The sequence below is a fragment of the Camarhynchus parvulus genome, chromosome 5 (assembly GCF_901933205.1).
Source record: "Camarhynchus parvulus chromosome 5, STF_HiC, whole genome shotgun sequence".
Classification (NCBI taxonomy): domain Eukaryota; kingdom Metazoa; phylum Chordata; class Aves; order Passeriformes; family Thraupidae; genus Camarhynchus; species Camarhynchus parvulus.
The window spans coordinates 55,862,721-55,880,638 of record NC_044575.1 but is presented as its reverse complement, the minus strand read 5'-3'; the positions used below and the strand labels follow the sequence as shown (position 1 = coordinate 55,880,638).

General features: G+C 46.9%; 1 protein-coding gene across 2 annotated transcripts in view; it reads left to right on the top strand.

The window, feature by feature from the left end:
* Positions 1-17,918, top strand: part of PRKCH (protein kinase C eta) — a 113,512-nt gene that overhangs the window by 82,131 nt on the left and 13,463 nt on the right. For both annotated transcript variants that reach the window (XM_030949160.1, XM_030949158.1), the window contains exons 11-12: positions 12,010-12,148; positions 13,029-13,217. In XM_030949160.1, the coding sequence (XP_030805020.1) occupies positions 12,010-12,148; positions 13,029-13,217 (328 nt within the window). The remainder of the gene's footprint in view (positions 1-12,009; positions 12,149-13,028; positions 13,218-17,918) is intronic.

Below are 17,918 nucleotides of genomic sequence, written 5' to 3'. Positions count from 1 at the left end.
GGGACAGGGTATGACAGGGCAGGTACAGCTGGAGAGCACTGTGGCTGTGCTGCTGGAGGAGGAGACTTAAATCACCAGCAAAAGGGATCTTGCTGTCTCTAGGTTCTAAAAAGCAGCCTCAATGCCACCTTAGCAGCTGGACAGTGCTAAACCCCAACACTTCCCTTTCAGGATGCAGGAAGGCTCTAAGCCCAAATCCACGTTTTACCTCATGCACACGAGGTAAAAGCCACAGGGTTTCTAGTCAGGTGCCAGGAAAAGCTGCAGCTGCCCAGAAAAGGGCAGCTGAGGACAGAGGGGAGCTCTGCTCACTGGCTGCTGGGATTAAGAGCAGCTCACGGAGTGTTTGAGTCATGTGTCACCAGCTCTGACTCCTCTGGAATGAAGGTGCCGTGTGGACACCGGGGCCGGCGGGTTGTGCAGTGCTCCTGCTCCACGTGGAAAGCCAGGGTGGAGAAACACTTACCAAAGAAGTCTGCCAGGCAGGCTCATCTGGGGATGTGCAGAAAAAGTGTTTCTGCCTGATCCCCACAGCTGGGATCAGCTCTGGGACACAGCCTGCTGCATCTGAGCATCACCCTGGGTGTCAACTCCATGCCTGGGCAGAGCTGCCCTGGTTGCTGTGGAGGGATGAGAGGCTGTTGATAAACATTATCATCTTGTTGGATGTTCTCTGGTTTGAGTCATTCCAGCCGTGGTGATGGTTGCTGGTGGTACCAGGAGTGCCAACAGGCAGCAAACCAAATGCCCAAGGGTTGAGTTCCAGGTGGGTGGGATGGCTGTGGGGATACCAGTGTGTGCAAGGAAAACTCAGGGATTCCAAACCTGCAGTGCCAAATTCAGGGATTGGCTGGAGAGGAAGCAGGATGGGTTTGCATTTGTATCACTGTGGTGCTTCCCAAGTCACCAGAGGGACAATGGGAGGTGGGAAGTGAAGTAACCCAGTGTTCAAAAGCTGATTCCAAATGCTCTTGGACATAACCTTGATGGGAAAGCAGCTGCTCTGTCATGGTGTGGTTGCCTTCCTGTTAACAGCCTAGGACAAAGCACACTGCAGCACCCACAGCACCACCCCCAAACAGTGAGCTGTGCTGTCACAGCCATGGGATCATTTCAGGTACTGTGCAATCATTCCTCATGCAAAACCATGGAGAAGTTTGCAAACCATTTGTGAAGTGAAGCATTGTGGAGTCTGTTTGAGAACAGAAATGGAGGACAGGTAAACTTACAAATGATGGCCCCAAAGTGCAGAGGAGACATGGGCCATCTATTGCTCCATGTCTGCAAATCCATCTAGAAAAGTTCCAGGGGCTCATTAGCTTTAATATGTCAGTTGTGGGTGATGCATTCAGCATGTTGGTATTGAAATAATGTCCTTTTTATTCCTTTTTCTCAGGACAGTACAGTCATTCTGCTTTCCCTGAGCCTCCATGGTTTTCCATTAGTCCTCAATCAATTATTTATTAATGGGAGAGTATCTGAGAGCAGCAGTCCAGTCTGAGAGCAGCAGTACTTGACTCTGGAGATGGGTTTGAAGTACTTGATGGCTGAACCCACTGGAATTGTCAATAACATTAAGAAGTACTTTCCTGCCACAAAATAAAAATGTAGCCTTGTAGGTGGAGAGTGCTAAACTTTGATGAGGACATGAGTTAAAAAACAGTGCACTTCAGGTGTCACCTGGGTGTAACTTTAGTGAGGACAGACAAGGAGTTTTTTGAGAATCACCTTACCTTCAAGTTGACTAACTTTGTATTGTGATATAAAATATGTATTGTTGTGCAATTATGGCCTGTGTTACAAACATGGGAGGTCTAGGTAGAAAATCTCTAATTCTGAGTTTTTATCTGATGTGGTGCCTCAGCAAGAGGCACCAAGGTTTCTGCCTGATGTTTCTTGTCTCCCTAGAGTAGGAATAAGTTTTGGTGGGGATTTATGGTGTCTTCTTTCTGACCAAAGGGATTTATAAGCAAAACATAAAATTGCAACCTGTGTAAGCAAGAGGAACCTGATGGCTTCAGATCTTCCACAGCTGAAATAATAAAATCTGAATATGTCAGGAGGCATATTTCCAGCTAGACGCACAGCACCCTGGGCATCCTTCTCCATGGTCACACATGTCAGAGGCCAAAGGGACTTGCAGGGACTTGATGTGTGAATGTGTTAAAAATTCAGGGATTGAGCAGTGTAAAGACAGACTTTCCTCACTCATGTCCCATTTCTGTTTTTTTCCTTGATGGGGTCAGAGGGGACAGTGCTTATTTCATTTGGTGATTAATTTGTTTCATACATAACAGGAGCAAGGCAGCTGGCAGCTCCTTGTGCCTGCCAGCCGCGTCAGGTGAGCATCACTTGACTCCTGCTCTGAGTTACTGCTGCTTTACCAACAATCAGGGAGCCACCTGAGGCACCTAATTTGGGAACTTGGGCAGCCTTGTCAGCTGGTGAGGCAAATTTAGAGGGTCTGAAGTGGCTTGGGAAAGCATCTGTTCCCCTGTGCCAGCTGAAGAGGGAGCCCAGCCCAATGAGACTCAAGGGTTAAGTGCTTGATGTGCCGTGGGGATAGCACCAGCCAGCATTGTTGGTGGGCAGTTTGGGGTCTGTTTGATGCTGTGTGGCATTTGGGGTGGCACATGGGATCTGGTGTGTCCCTGCTGGCCTGGCACAAAGGTCAGTGTTGCTGGTTCCTGCATGCAGGCAGCCTGGGAGGAGTCAGAGTGGGACTGCAGAGAGCTGAGCATGCCCAGCCAGGAATTCCCCCTGCCTCTGCCCTGCTTATCCAGGATCCTTGGGCTTCACACAGCTCTGGGTGAATCACCTGTAATGAGTGAATAACAACAGTAATTCACATGAATTGAGAAACTAAATCTTGGGATAATGACCCATCTTTTAGGCTCCTAGAAAAACTTCTTCCATTTTATATTTAAGTGATTGCTGTGGTCAAAAGCAGAGAGATCAGAGCAGTCAGAAAAGCACTGTGTTTGCCTAAAGGTTCCCTGCAGTCTTAGGGAAAAAAGAGCCAATTATATCAGCGATGGTGTCAGTTTGTTTTTTTTAAGAAACATCATTTCCTAGGAAATTCATTCATTCATTTCTTCCAAGGGGAACCAGGCAGAACCCTCCTGTGCAGACCCTCCTGTGCAGCAGTGGGGTGGCTGTGTGCTCTGTGCCCACAATGTGTCACTAGCAGGGAGACTGTTCTTTTGCTCTGTGCATAAAAATTCAGTGCAGATGGTGAGATTTTCCAAAGCAGCCATGCTGGGCCAGCACGGATGCTCCCTCAAAAGTTAATAGTAAGTTTGGCAGTGGAAATCTACAGGCCAAAGGAAGGTGCTTTTAAAAATCCTGTCTAAAAATACAGTACTTCTGCCTTCAGCTTTGTTTATTCCATTGTAGAAAGGAGATTAGCACCTATAGCCTTAGCCTTATAAATCTAGATCTGTAATTCAGAGCCTTAATAAGGTTAAGTAAATTTTTTTTTCCTCAGGGCAGGGCCTATTTCGGATTTGAGTAAACTTGACAGGAGTTGGTTTTTTTTTTCACTGATTTCCCTGGATTTAGAGTCAGGCTCAGAGTACAGTGAACCTTACCTGTATCAGATGAATGTGGAGAAGTCTGCCTGACCAGATTTACAGGTTCCAGGCAGGAGTGTCCTTCCCACAGAGCACTGCTGGCATTCCCAGTACCAGCACAGGCTGGTTTGCACACATCATCCTGATGGATAGAGACACCTTCATTTTTATTTTCTTTTGATATTTCTAGGAGTGAAATATTCCCCTTAAGACTGGAGTGAGGAGGGTGGGTTCCATGGCAGCTGTGGGATGAGCAGGAGAGTCCCTTTGGTGTGGGCTGCTGGCTCATTCCCCCAGGGCAGGGTTAGTGGCACACAGTGGGGACCTGTCCTATGTGCTGGGGGACGCAGCACAGGCCAACCCTGATGCTACCAGGACAGCTTGGAGCCTTCAGCAGCCCTGTGGTGGGCTGTGGGCAGCTGGTGATGACTAATCCTGGATAACTCTCACTCCATCTTGTAGTGTTGGGACCATGCTGTGCTGCGGGCACAAACCTGATTTCATTTTAATTTCCATATCAGGCTTTGAATCAACATTGATCTATTTTTGTCAAAGTGACACAACAGGCCTTGTGCTTTTTAACCTCTCCTAGCTCCATCAGTCTCCTGTATTCTTGTTCCTGCATTTGGGTCTTGAGTCTGTTGTGTGCCTCTTCTGAAGACTTCAGGCAATGGGATGCACAAAAAGAAACATTGTGGTTGCTGGGGTTTTTTTCTTTTTTTTTCTTTTTCCCTCTTTTTCTGGCAACAGTAAAAGGAGAGCTCTGTTGGGAGCAACTTAGCAAGTAATGTTTCAGGGCCAGCAAATTCCAGTGTTGCTGCCCAGTGGGACTGAGGAGTCTGTCACAGGACTAGGCTGGCAGCTCATCCAGAGAGAGAGAGCGTGGCATCCATACCAAAAACTGGACACGAAGCCTTTTTCCATCCACCCTCCCCTTCCTGCAGTAAATGCTCTGGGATCCAGGGAAACACTTCAAGTGTAGCTCCTCTTTCCTGAGTGCAGTCCCACATAAAAGTGCAGCAAATAATACATAGATTATATATAAGTATCTATTAAAAAATGCACGCACACCAATTTGGATGCATAAATAAATTATAGGGGTTGTGCCATCTTTGGGATTACTCCAGTGTGGCAACCTCCAGCATGTCTGTGTTTCACCAGTAATGGCTCTGGCTCGTGGCTGCCCCATTTCACACATCCCCCATGTCTTTTTGCCCTTGTAAAGCTGCCTTTGGACACTGTCATCAGCCCTCTTACAGCTGCTGTGGGTGTAGTAAAGGGAAGTTTGTGGGTGTGCCTGACTCCAGAGGGACTCAGTGAGGTCCCACTGGGTCTGTACCACCAGCTTGGGGGAAGCTCTGTGATCATCTCTGGTGGTGTGCCCAGGGTTTTTAGTCTCTGCCTTTATACTTGAGCCTGACACTCTTGTTTTAACTAGAGGATGAATCAGCAGCAATGAAATCCTGTGAGTAATTGTGTTAATCTTCCACAGGTGCCCTTCTGAAGTGCCCAGAGGGAGGGGAGGTGGGAGTGCTGGTGCTTCAAACCACCAGAGAGGTCTTGGATGCTGGGTGATGCCATCTCCTGTGCTGGAAGAGAAGTCAGAGCCTTGGGCACTGCTTGGTCTCCAGAGCAGCAGCCCGGGGTTCAGCAGGAGAGGGCCAGTGCTCTGATGTGGGCTGGGAGCTGCTTCCAGGGAGCCCCTGCAGGCAGGAAGGGGTCAGGCAGATGGACAGCCAGCAGCACTGGGTGCCAGCCCATCTCTGCCAAAAACCCCATGGTGCTGCCTTAATGCAGGCAGAATGCCTGTAGGAACTTGTGCTTGTGCTTGAAGGGCTGCTTGACTTTAAAATAATAATGACAGAGCACTTCTGGGTGCAGTGCTTGCCAGTCTGTTTAGTCTGAACAGCAACAGAGCAAGAATCAGACTTACCCCATGAGTGTGCAATACTGATACCAAGTGCCTTTGGACATCCTGAAGAGCACAGATGCAGGTGTGAGGATCTGTCTTGGGCTAATTCACCCACTCCTGACCTTGCCCTCAGGCACTCCTTGGCCATGTGCTGTGGTGAGAGCTTCCAGCATGTTCCAGTGCTGTGTGTGACCCTGGACCTGAGTCCATATAGCATCAGGCTGTAACATCTTGTGTTGCAAGAGAGGTGGAGCCTGTTTTGGAGGCTGAGTATCCCTAATCCATCACACCTTTATCCCAACATATGGCTGCAGAGCGTTCCCAAAGCTCTGTGCTCTGGCTGCCAGCAGGGTGGCTTGGGTGAAGCACAGACAAGGCAGGAGGCTCTTGTTGTACTCTGCCACATTCCCCTCCCAGCTGTCTGAGGAGTCTGCAGGATGTGCTGTGGTGGGATGGGGCTGTAAAAGCCCCAGGAATGGTGCTGGGCTCCTGGCTGGAGCGCTGCTCACATGCTGAGGTGGCTGTAGGATGGAGCTTTCCTCCTCTGGCTCCCGTGGCCAGCAAGGACAGGCACCTGTCTACTGCTCAGTGGGCCAGCAATGAGTGTGGATTTCAGTGGAGTTTCACTTACTTGTACCACTTATCCTGAGTCTGAGTTGGATCCTTGAATCATTATATCACATTTCTGCTATTGCTTTGTTGTGAGAAATGAGAAGGTCAGCCTGGAGCCGTGGTGGCTCTATTTACAGTCCCTAAACACTGAAGTCTGGTCAGATTTTGAAAACAACTTTTGGCTGTTAGGCCAGTGTAGAAGGGCACTTGCTGTGTTTCATTCCTACTTTCTGGTAATTACGAATTACAAATATCTGGAGAGATCTTCCCCTCATTTCTGTCCTGTGACGCTGCACTGCAGGTTGCAGTTTGCTGTAGCCAGGCTGTCTGTGTGGCTGACAGTGGTCTGGGTGGGTTTCACCTCAGAGGTTGTTTGGAAACCAAAATAAATGTTTTCTTTACCCAAAGGAATGTTTTTCAAGAAAACCAAGAGTTGAAGTTATGTTTTGAGTGCCTGTGTATTTTGACATTATTTTGTGCAATGCTGGGGAGGATGGAGCACACAGACTGAATCCCATGGGATTTTGGGAATTGTGCTGGGAAGCTGCAGGTGTGTAAAGCAACCCTTTCCATCTCAGCCTGTCATGCCCACACAGTGGTGTGTGCAAATGCCTACCCACTGTTTATATGCTGGGTAACAGCAGTGTCCTACCTCTTTATTTGGCAGCAAAACTCAGGATTTCAACTCTTTTTCCCCAGCTTGGTGCAGCTTGATCCTTTTCTGATCTCAGCTTTGTGGCTCCCATTATCAAAGACCAGCAACCTGGTGTTTCCTTTGTGATTTTAGTGTTTCCTCCTGCCCTAAAGATGTGCCTAAGCAAATACCAGCAGCTCAGCCTGGGTTTTTATGTCTTAGCTCTGGTAGAATATGTTGCAGGTGTCAGCTTCAGCCTGTATTTACTGCTGCCACTGAGCTTTACCACTGCCTAGGACATGCTTTTCTCTTCCTTGGGGCTATGAGAGTGTGAGGTTCTGGTTATAAAAGCTTACTTGATCGTAGAAATAAATAATGTCTGGTTGTTATTAGAAAAACGTGGGAGATGTGAACCATTTTCTTTGAGGGAATTTATAAGCAAGTTCTCTACAACCCAAGACTTACAGTAGAAACTGCCTTAATTCCCAAAGTGGTATAAAATCTTGGGGACAAAATGTGGAGATCCCTAGTCAAAAGCTGGTGGGAATAGATTCATGAAAATAATTATTTTCTTTGAGTTTCCTAACTGAGACTCCAAGATTTAGTATGGAAAGAAAGGTAAAAAATAGTTTTGTGGATCCAAAATAAATGTTAAGGCTTTTTAAAAGCAATTCTTTTTTTTTTTTTTTTGCAAGTCAAGACAGCACTGGTTTCAGGTAAAAGGAAGTATTTTAGTTTGGATGTTCCTTATGAATGCAAAGGAAAATGGGAAACATTATCAGCTTCACAGGAGTATTTAGGGCTTTACATAAAACTGAGACCTCCATCTGTTCTCCTCTTCATTTAATCAAAGTATGGGTTTAAATCTGTTGTCCACTGTATTTGGAGCAAAGCCTCCAAGTTGAAAACTACTGCCTTTTCCTTAACTATCTTACCAACTGTGCTATTCTGCAGGTTGTACATCTTTCATTCTCCCCTGTTGAAGTTGCTTCATTAAAAAAGAAAATTACAATGTTTTTGGAGCAGGAGTTGGAAACGTGTATTAGTTTGGCTACCAGAGCAGGCAATAGAAATGCATTTTTCTGCATCATGATGGAGATTGCAGTATTTTTATGAAGTAAAATGACTTCAGCAGAAGAGGTGGAGAAAAATTAAAATCTCATCCCTGCTTGCAAGGGAACTTGAATGCACATTTGCTCGCCCAAATGTGTTTCCAAGGAGTGTCTAAAGGGAAAGTTTTCCCCTTCAGAAAAGCCAAAATTACTCATTTAGCTAATTTCAGGTTTGGGGATTTTGTTTTTTATTGTGTATTTTTTGAAAACCATTTGGCTGGAGTTCCATGTTAGCCACATTTACCTTTGTGACTGGCACCACTGTGTGATTTGCATTGGGATGGGAGCACCAGGCTTTAATGAGCTTTAAACTGGACCTTTGAGATCAGCAAACCTGGGATAACCTTGAGGGGAGGCAGGAAGCCAGTGTCTGCCACCTTTACACCTCTGGATCCTTACTACATGTACAGCCTTTACCAAAACAGGGTGATGAAACCAAAATAAGGGAAAAACTCTCCCAACTTCATCCTTTCAAATTCAGTTTCTACATCAGGAGTGAGATGGCAGGTACGTGTATCACACACATTCCCTGGCAAAAGTCCCTGGTGCAGGGAAATTGCATTTGACAGATGCTTTGGAAAAGGACCAGATCATCTGCAATTGTAATTTTGGGTTTTTTACAAACGTCAAACTCGAGCAGCAGATGTGCAAAGAACACCTCTCCCAGTGAGTGACACTGAAGCAGCTCATTTTATCATTTCTTCTGGGTCTAGACTAAACAAGGCCATTAAGCCAGTGTGCCATAGCTGAGGGTGAGGACAAAGACAGCCTTTTCTGAGTCAGGATGAAGCTTGTTTTCCAGGGAGGCTTTGCCAGTGAGAGGCAGAACCTCAGCTGGACCGTAGAACGCAGCCTCAGAAAACCTCTCTGCCGTTACTGCTTCATGGAACTGCTAAAAATATTGGATGGAAAATGCAAGTATTAAGGAAATGAGGTAGATTTGGCCTTTCTGAGCTGGATGGTTTCCAGTTTCATCAGCTTCCCGGAATCCTTGCTGTGAAAATGAAGAGCTCCTTGTAAATCTCAGAGAACTGTCAGTGTTTTTCCTCTCATGTGGCCGTGCTGGCTTATGGGGAGACCTGTCAGCATCAAGCAGTGAGTTCAGAGCTCACAACTGCGGGGATGGCTTGGGGCAAATGCTCAAACCACAGCTTTCCCAGGGATTTATCATATGGGGAAGCCAGAGAGAGCAGGCTCCAGAGGAGCCCGTGGCTGAGGCTGCCACTGTGCTGGCCCACGAGACCTCCGAGAGGGAAGTGTAGGATGATCTCCTGTCACTTTGCTGAGCAGAGAGCATTGAGCAGCCTTCTGTGGTCATGGGAGGTCCTCTTCTGAAAGGATCTGCACGTAGCCAAGGGCCTGAGCAAGTGAGAGCCAGAGTAACGTCACATTACAGGTTATGTGAAAATAGAAAATGCGAGTGTTGGGTTTCACACTGCTGGACAGAAGTCAGGAGGAGACAACAGACACTGTTAATGGGTTTAACGTGCAGTGTGGAGGAGCCAAGGGCTGGAGCTCTGCCTCGTGTGGTTAGAGCTACCCAGAGAGAGGCAGACAGTTTAAATTTAATGGTAATTACGGAGGCTCTCTGGGAGGACACAGCCAGCCCAGTGCTCTCGCACCTGCAGGGCTCCTGCCATCTCAGAGCTGGGGTGAGCATGGTGCCCTGTGCAGCTAACAGGGGTCTGGGACATCCTGCAGCACGTCCTGTGGGGCAGAGGCTGGGAAGTGGCAGCGTGCCCTGGTGACATGCTCAGCAGAGCTGGCCCAGCCCTGTAGCTGTCTCTTGCCTCTGCTCTCCCACATTTGGGACTGTGTTTCTGCTGGCTCACATGTAAGGATGGTGTATTTTGAGGTATGCCCAAAGTGTTCCAGGACGTGGTGGATGTTTCAGGGAACAGAAGGAGGTTTGCTAGGGGGATCTTCAAGCGAGTTCACCAAAATTCCCCTTCCAGCTGTATCTTTAGGGGTGCACCACAATAGTCAGCACTGCCCAGGACCGAGAAGGTGTTTGCTGCATTTAAACCCAAGCCAAGAATAAACTGTCCATTTCAGCCACATCGTGGCAGATTCCTGAAAACAAGGCCTGCCTTCATGCTTGGAGGGCTTCCTTGCCCTGCCAGGAACCACAGGGAAGAGCAACAGGAGCTTTGGCTGTAAACTACTGCTGAAGATGGGCTGTCGTGGGCAACCACGCACAAACCTCTCCCTGTGCTCCCCTAAAGCCTTTCCAGGACAAGCCTTTGCCCACATGCCTCAGCCATCATTTGTGATTCTCAGAAGGGAAAAAATAAGTGTCTCCTGCTGAGAATCCTGCCCAGAGCAAGCACTGCAGCATGAAACAGGCATGGGCACTGTCCTGGGCATCCAAATTTCACTGGGCAGCTCGTGGGCCTGCTGGGAAGGGCAGCAGTGTTGCAGAAGGCTTTCTGCTGGCTTGTGTAGCCAAGCCATCCTAAAGTTCAAGAGAGAGGATGTGTGATCTTGTGATTAAGATCCGAGCTGGAATTCAGGAAGCTGGTGTTCAGCCTTGTCTCTGGGGGACGCGGGCAAATTTCTTAACTTCTGTCCTTTGCTTTCCCATCCATTCAAAAGAGGCTAAGAATACTTTTCCTTATCTCTTTGGCAGAGGATGTGGCTCTGATTGTCTTACACAATGTGTCCTTGATCTTTCCAGCGCAGCAGTGTAGCTGAGGGAGGGCTGTCTGGAGTCCCATGGGCTGTGGAAATGCCAAAGCACAACAGAGCCATCAACCCCCTGATTCTCACGTCAGGATCATAGATGGACGATGAGCAGGATCAAGCTGGTTTCAGATTTCAGCTCAACCATTGGTTTTTATATTGATGTGGAGATGTCACCACTGATGTTACCACCCTTCCCAGGGAAATAGATATCCAACCAAAGGGCAAAATGGATCAAGATCCAACATGAAGGGGTTCTGAGACCCTAAAATTTATTTAGTTTTTTGATCCTGATGTGGGCATCAGAATGACTTTGAAGGTGGCTTTGTCAAGCCACCCCATCATGGTGCTGCTGTGATGGCTCTGGGCAGCTCTTGGGCCAACACCTGAGACAGTTCAAAAACTGAGCTGTGACTGTGCTGCACAGAGCTGCCATCAGAGCTCCTCTCCTGCATCTGCAGTGCTGCCTGCAGCTTGTCTGGCAGCTGCAAAGCAGAGGTGCTATGAGCTGGTGTATTTTTAGGCAGGCATTGCCTAAGTCTGCAGATGACCCCGTGCTGTTCCTGACAGTGCTTCTGGCTGCAGGTTATTCCCTTGGGCAATCTCAAGGTCAGGCAAGCTGATAAGCTTTGTTAGAGCTCTGTCATTTTGGCAGCTCTGCTTTCCATGGGGAGCTCCCAGGCTGTTAGAGGTGATGTACTGGAAAAAGTGTCCCCCTGCAGCTTGTTGGGCTGCAGGTCTCTTGTGACAGTGACAAGGAGGTCCCCACTCCAGTGAGGGCTATGGGGGATGTTCACTGCTTGTATCAGTGCACTGCTGGAATTGATACAGCTGGGGGGACTTTAAGAGTTTGCCTTATGATGGAGGCATCCTGTGCTGCCTGAAGATTCCATCCCTGCCCATGTGGTGTGATGTCAGTAGGGAGTTTCTTCTCTTCTCAGCTTGGATAATGCTCCAGATGGGGTTTCTCAGTCAGGCTGATAACAAGGAGTTCTGAGACTGAAGCCCCAAGGCCTCAGGAGAACAAGGAAGGTGCTTGCCCTCTGCAGAGTCCTTGCTGTCCTCCCCAGCTCCAGTGTCTGCTCCAGTGCAGCTTTGCTGAATCAGAGTGCAGCCTGTGTGCAGCATTTGCTGCATCATAGCATCCTTACACAATCTGACAGCTCTGGCAACCTCTGCTCCAGTGATTCCCAGAGCTAAATAGGCAGGAGCCCTGCCAGCCAGGTTTGTGGTGTGTTTGGAAACCCATGTGGGCAAACTCCTGCAGCACCTGCCCACATTAAATGGCACTGGCAGAATGGTGCTTCTTCCTCCCTTTTGAAAGAGATGAAGCAAAAGAAAACCTCTCCTGCATGACTTCTGTTAATTTTTTTTATGATATGAGGTTTGCCCAGGTTTCAGGTGAGCTTCTGAGGCCTGGGGTGGTGTCTTCATCTGTGTGGGGCTGCTCCAAGCACACAGTGACTCTGAATATTCTCATTTTAGGGACTTGAAGCTGGACAATGTGCTGCTGGACTACGAGGGGCACTGCAAGCTGGCAGACTTTGGAATGTGCAAAGAGGGCATTCGTGATGGCATCACCACAGCCACCTTCTGTGGCACTCCAGACTACATTGCTCCAGAGGTAAGGAAACCTTTCCTTGGTTGGAAAAATGGCCACCATGTGAGAAGTGTAGGTCAGCATGGAACTGCCAGGTTCTTTGGCAGTTCTTATTTGATTGCTGAGCTCAGGGTTTCCTCCTTAGATGTATCATCAGCCCCTTTTGAAGGAAAGCATGAGTAAATCTTCAGGCTGCTGTATGCACCAAAATAAGCCTGTATTTTTTTTTCTAGAAAATATGAGGTGAAAAATGGAAATACGGCTGCAGAAATCTTGAGAGGCACATACAGATGCTGTCCCAGTTTGATTTGAAAGGAGATTGAATTCTCCTTCATTCCACAGTTCCTTTTTCTACCTCTCACACTCCCTGTCATTCCCCAATCTCACTACAAAATGAATAAACACCTCTTTTAAGGAGCAGCTGCCCTCCAGATGCTGCCAGATGTTCTGAGAAGGTTTCACATCCCTCAACACAATTGAATTTCTGTCTGTGGTTGATGTTTGCACCGTTCTCCCACCCTCACACTGCTTCCCCTGTCCAGAAAGCCTTGCAGTAGGAGCCAGGTAGGTGTTTTCTTCCCCAGGGCAAGGGGGAGGCGATGGCAGCTCACACCCGTGGCTGCTCAGCAGGTTTTGCTGGAGTGCCCCTTCTCCTCCAGCTCAGCCCCAGCATCATTCTAAGGCCTTGCTTCCCAGGTGACCCAGCCAAGCTAATTCAGCCCTTGGTGGACCTTTGTGCTGATCTGGGGGTTCCCAGAGTGAGATCACTTCATGTTCCTGGACATCCTAACAGAGAGCGCTGTTAGCGCAGAGAACCTCTGCGTTACCATTTCCAAATCTTTCTTCCCTCCCCTGCTCCCATATGAAGCTCCAGGGTTGGTGTTTCTTTCCTCCTGTGCTGCAGATCCTGCAGGAGATGCTGTATGGCCCTGATGTGGACTGGTGGGCCATGGGAGTGCTGCTGTACGAGATGCTGTGCGGCCACGCGCCCTTCGAGGCCGAGAACGAGGACGACCTCTTCGAGGCCATTCTGAACGATGAAGTTGTCTACCCAACGTGGCTGCAGCAGGATGCAGTGGCCATCCTCAAAGCAGTGAGTCCCTTTGGCTGTTTTCTCTCTGTCCTAGCTGTCTCCAGCCTAATTCCAGCAAAAGAGAGCAGGGCCAAGATATTGGCACGTAGAAATCACGTGAGATCCTGACCCTGACCCTCCTCTTATCTGGGATTGAAGGGTAAACAGAAAGAACATCCTGCCACACTTAGGTGTGTTTGCAGAGTTATATGGTTTAGTAGCCAACTTGGCAAGCAGAGTGTGAGCCTGTCTGTGTCTGGGCATTCCCCTGCTTGCTTAATGATTGACGGTGTGTGGTCAACTCCCAGAACAGAAGCAGCAGGTAAATACAGGGTTTAATCAGTAGCAACCATATGGCCAAGAAGTGAAGGCGTGCTGATAATCCTCTCTGGTAATGCTAGCATCCCCCAGGGTTGCTGCCTATCTGCATGCAAAGACAAGGGTTTGATTTTTGTGTGTTTGGGAGGAAAAGAAACAGCAAAAGGTTTGAGGAGAGCTGTTGCTGGCAATGTTCTGTCCTTGTCCTGCCATGTATTCCCAGCTTTTTCCAGGAGTTCTTTTATCCACATGCCTCACATCTTTGCCTGTGACATGGGAATTAAGCTTTTAAGATTTTGGGCTCTGTATGAGCCTAATGCGCTGGAACTGCCTGGCTTTTCTGTAAGGAATCAGAAGGTGATTTATGACAAGAGTGTTAAACTATGAACTGGGAGACCTAACTTGACTGTTCTGCTACTGACTTCTTCCTGCCCTCATCACATCACCAGCTATCTCTAAGATCCTTTTAGAAAGAGAAGGATCAGAGTATTCCCTTTTCTTGAGAAAGCACTGTGGACAAAGATGCATTTAATAGTGGATAGCAGTAAATATTATGGTAATAGAAGATCTAAGGAATAATTTGATAAGGTAGTAATTTATAGAATATCATGGAGCACTGGCCCAGAGGAGTGAGGTAGTCAGTGATGGGAGCATTTGAGGGAAAGAGAAGAGTTTTTAGTTGTGAAAATGTGGAAATTTTCTGCTGAAGGGTTTCTGTTGTATATGAGTGAAGCAATTGCTTCCTATAGCTGAAAATACATCTGATAAATTTCACCAAAGTCAACTGACAATAAAATCCGCTCCTGGAGGAGTGAGAGGAGCTTTGAAATCACAAGTTGTGCTCAGAATTGATTGATTGTGATGCTGGAGGCTCTCTTGGGTTTTGGAAATAACTTGCTCCGTATTTTAAATATAAACATGAACTTCAGACTCATTGCAGCTTCTGGAGCAGTGTTTAAGTGGTTGAGCTGGAACTCTAAGTACCTCTTAAGTACCAATTCCTCTTCTGCAGTGACAAGTACTAGAGGAGTGGATTTGTTGCAGCTATATTGCATAATTATGAGACAGAGGTAAAATGTGGTCATGTAGATGCTTGTCATAACAGGAATCTCAGCGTGTAATAAAATATGATTTGTGTTTTAGCCTCTTGATGAAATGAGTGTTTTCCTCATGCTGATAGGGCCTCCCAGAAACAGCCAGTGCAAGCTGCAGTCACCCCAGGCTGCTTTAGTTTGTGTTCAGAGCCCAGATTTTAACAGCTTAAGGTACTTTCTGTGATTAATAGACAAGGAACTTGATGAGGGGCACTGGAGGAAGAGGGCCAGAATTGGGCAGGGAGCTGGGAATTTAAATAGAAAGCATTGAGCATCTCCAAAACCCGGTCAGCTCAGTGACTGCTGCTTCCTTGCCTGAAAAACAGCCTCCATTCCAGCCCCTCTGCTTGTCTGCTGCATTGTGTGTTGCTGGTGACAAACAAATGGAATCAAAGCTGCCTCTCTGAAATGCACAGGCACTGCTCAAGAGAAGCACTACACTGTGTCTGCTCTGGGGAAAAAGGCTGAATTTTGGGGCATTCACCAGAAGTCTTGGGATTAACTAGTGGGAATTGATCACTGAGACCTTCAGCTCCTCAGTGTTTCTGCTACCTGGAAGTGATTGCTGCATCTTATTTCACCAATTTCATCACTGGTGATGGCTGCCTGCAGGCTGAATTTCTGCAGCTTCACAGTGGCTGCTTTTGGGCCAAGAGCTGTTCACTGGAAGAGCTCCTTCTTTCCTCCTTTCCTTCTTACACTGAGTTCTAAAGAAGCATCAGAGCATGTTGGCTTTAATGGGAAGGAAACATCCTGTCAAGGGATTGTCTGGGGCTCTAGATTAAAATGGAAGCCACACACACGGACACTTTGATCTCTTTTGAATGATAACAAATGTTATCACTGCTGAGGTATTACATTTTTCATTATATTTTTGATAATATTTGGTCATTTTGGTATTTATAGGGATTAGTATAACACAGAGTGGTAAACCTGGTTTTTTTTGAGAAAGAGTAAATTTTCTAGCTGCTAAGTATGTAGATTTTCTTTTATACACACTTTTGATGCTAATATTTCTCTTAGATGCAGAATTATGACTAAATGAGCATCGTCTAATTGCTATTTTGTTTTTCTCCAACAAAACATGCACTTGAGCTCTCTGATTTGGAGCTGTGACAGTGCTTTTTAACCATGATGTTAAGAGCTCTGGAAAATCAGCATCCAGCTACTTCAGTGACATAAATGATTGTAAGTAATTACATGGCATGGGAAGCCCGTGGAAGATCAGGGAATTAAACCTGGATTCTCTTGTATTGCAGGCTAAGGCCTTAGTAGCCTTAATAACTGGATTATCCCCTCACTAGAAGTTCTGGTCTCTAACCTTGAACAGGACTAGTGAGAATTCTCTGAGTTTGAATGGTACAAAGCTCAAATGAAAATCAAATTCTTAGGTGTACTTGGGTGCAGGTGCTTAGAGATGCTCTACAAAGAGATATATCTAGGTTTAGAAAGCACTGGATCCATCTGCCTTTGTGAAGAGCTTCATTTTAAACAAGGATAGGAAGTTTTAGTACTTATTTCACAGATGCGGTTGCCTTGTTTGGCTTTCATTTTGCGTAATTGCATTTCACCAATTTCCCCCCTGTCAGAAACCACATGATTTCTGAAGATTGCACCCTGTTCATCTTTGCAGTTTCTTGATAATAACAAAACTACGTTTTAGGACCTCATTTACATCACTGGGTGTTTCTGGAGGGTTTGTGAACACTGGTACCAAGGAAAACAAAACTAACCTCAGTGCCCTGGGACTTCGTATAGAATTGAAAGCGGAAATATTTGTGCTCCAGAAAAAAACCTTTTTATCTGTTTCCCTTTCTAATGTTTTTTTTTTTTTGTCCTTGAAATTTCCCCTGGAGGACTGGGGAGGGAGTAGGGCAGAGGTAAATCAGCAAGGTTTGATGGAGTCAATAGTCTCAGAGGAGGAAAGTTGAACATCTCACTTTTGTACCCTGCCCTGTCTGAATGTGTCACTGGGGAATTCAGGTACTGAGGCTTCAAGCCAGGAGGAGAGGACTCAAAGTGAGCTCTCCTCTGCTTGTGTGAGCAAGTCAAACTGGGCATGGATTTGCTTGTAGGAGTAATAAAAGTGCAGAATAGGAGAATTGCTGCTGAATGGATTCAGACCACTTCAGCTTATTCCAGACGTGAATTTTGCTTTGATTTTAATTAATTTTTCCATTGCCCTACCTGAATGCAGTTCCAAGGAGCTATTGGGATTCTGTGTGTCAAATAAATTATTTCAAATACTGTTTGCCATCAGCTGACAGAGCAGTCACCAGGGTCTGATCATGGAGAAACTGTGTGAGCCTGCAGAGAGCAGAGACTGCTGCAACAAATCTCTTACAGGGAGAGTGCAGCTAGAGATTACTTTGTTACAGCGTATCAATATTCTGAATTTGTTAATTGTCGCCACCAAAAAGTGCTGGAGCAGAGAGGGGAGCTTTCCAGGCAGGCTGAAGCTTTGGGATTCAGCTGAGTGAACTGCAAAATGAAATACAATCCTCTTGCTTCCCATAAGGGGGGTGGGTTTTTGGCAGCGTGTTTCGCTCACTTTGTGCATGCCTTTCTCAAATGCAGTGCAGCCACCCTGCCTGGCTTACAGCCAGCGTAGTTTGAGTGCAGAATGGTGGGACATATTGAAAATCAGATCTCAGAAACTGATGGTGTAATGGGAAGCAAATTCCCCAGGAAAGCTGCAGGGATTTTCCTTTCTGAGCGTGGTTTCAGATGAGGAGAGAAGGGCTCAGCCTATGGAGTCACTCCATGGACTGGTGATCTCAAGTAGCAGTGCTTGGCCCAAAGGCTTGGAAATTTGGATGAGAGATTGCAGCTTAGATGTTTTCACCCTCAGAGCCTGGTAACAGCAGGGGCTGGAAAGCAGCATCTCCCTAGGGAAGTGTTAGTACTGCTCTGCCTTCTGCACCCTGGATTTCCAAACTCCTGTCACAGCTGTTTGCTAAAGCCAAGGATGTCTCTTGGCATTTTTATGCTAACCCCCAGTCTTAATGAGAGCTCTGAAACACTTCTGGCCTAGCTGAAATGCTCTCTCCAAAAGTAAGGCTTAGGCAGCCTTGCCTGTAGCTTTATATTTTGGGGACACAAATGAGACTGAAGCCTGTTCTTCCTCCAGCTGGTTAAAGATGTACATGTTTTTTGAGAAAAAACCCTACTGGAGTTAAAAGAGTGGGCAGAAGTGGTTATATCCACCTCCAAGTGGGTTTTGTGTGAAAAATAAACACCAGAAAAGACAAGAAAAGAAGAAGGTGCAGAGGAAATTGGCTGTGATTTTAGCAGCCTGTCCTCTCCCTCA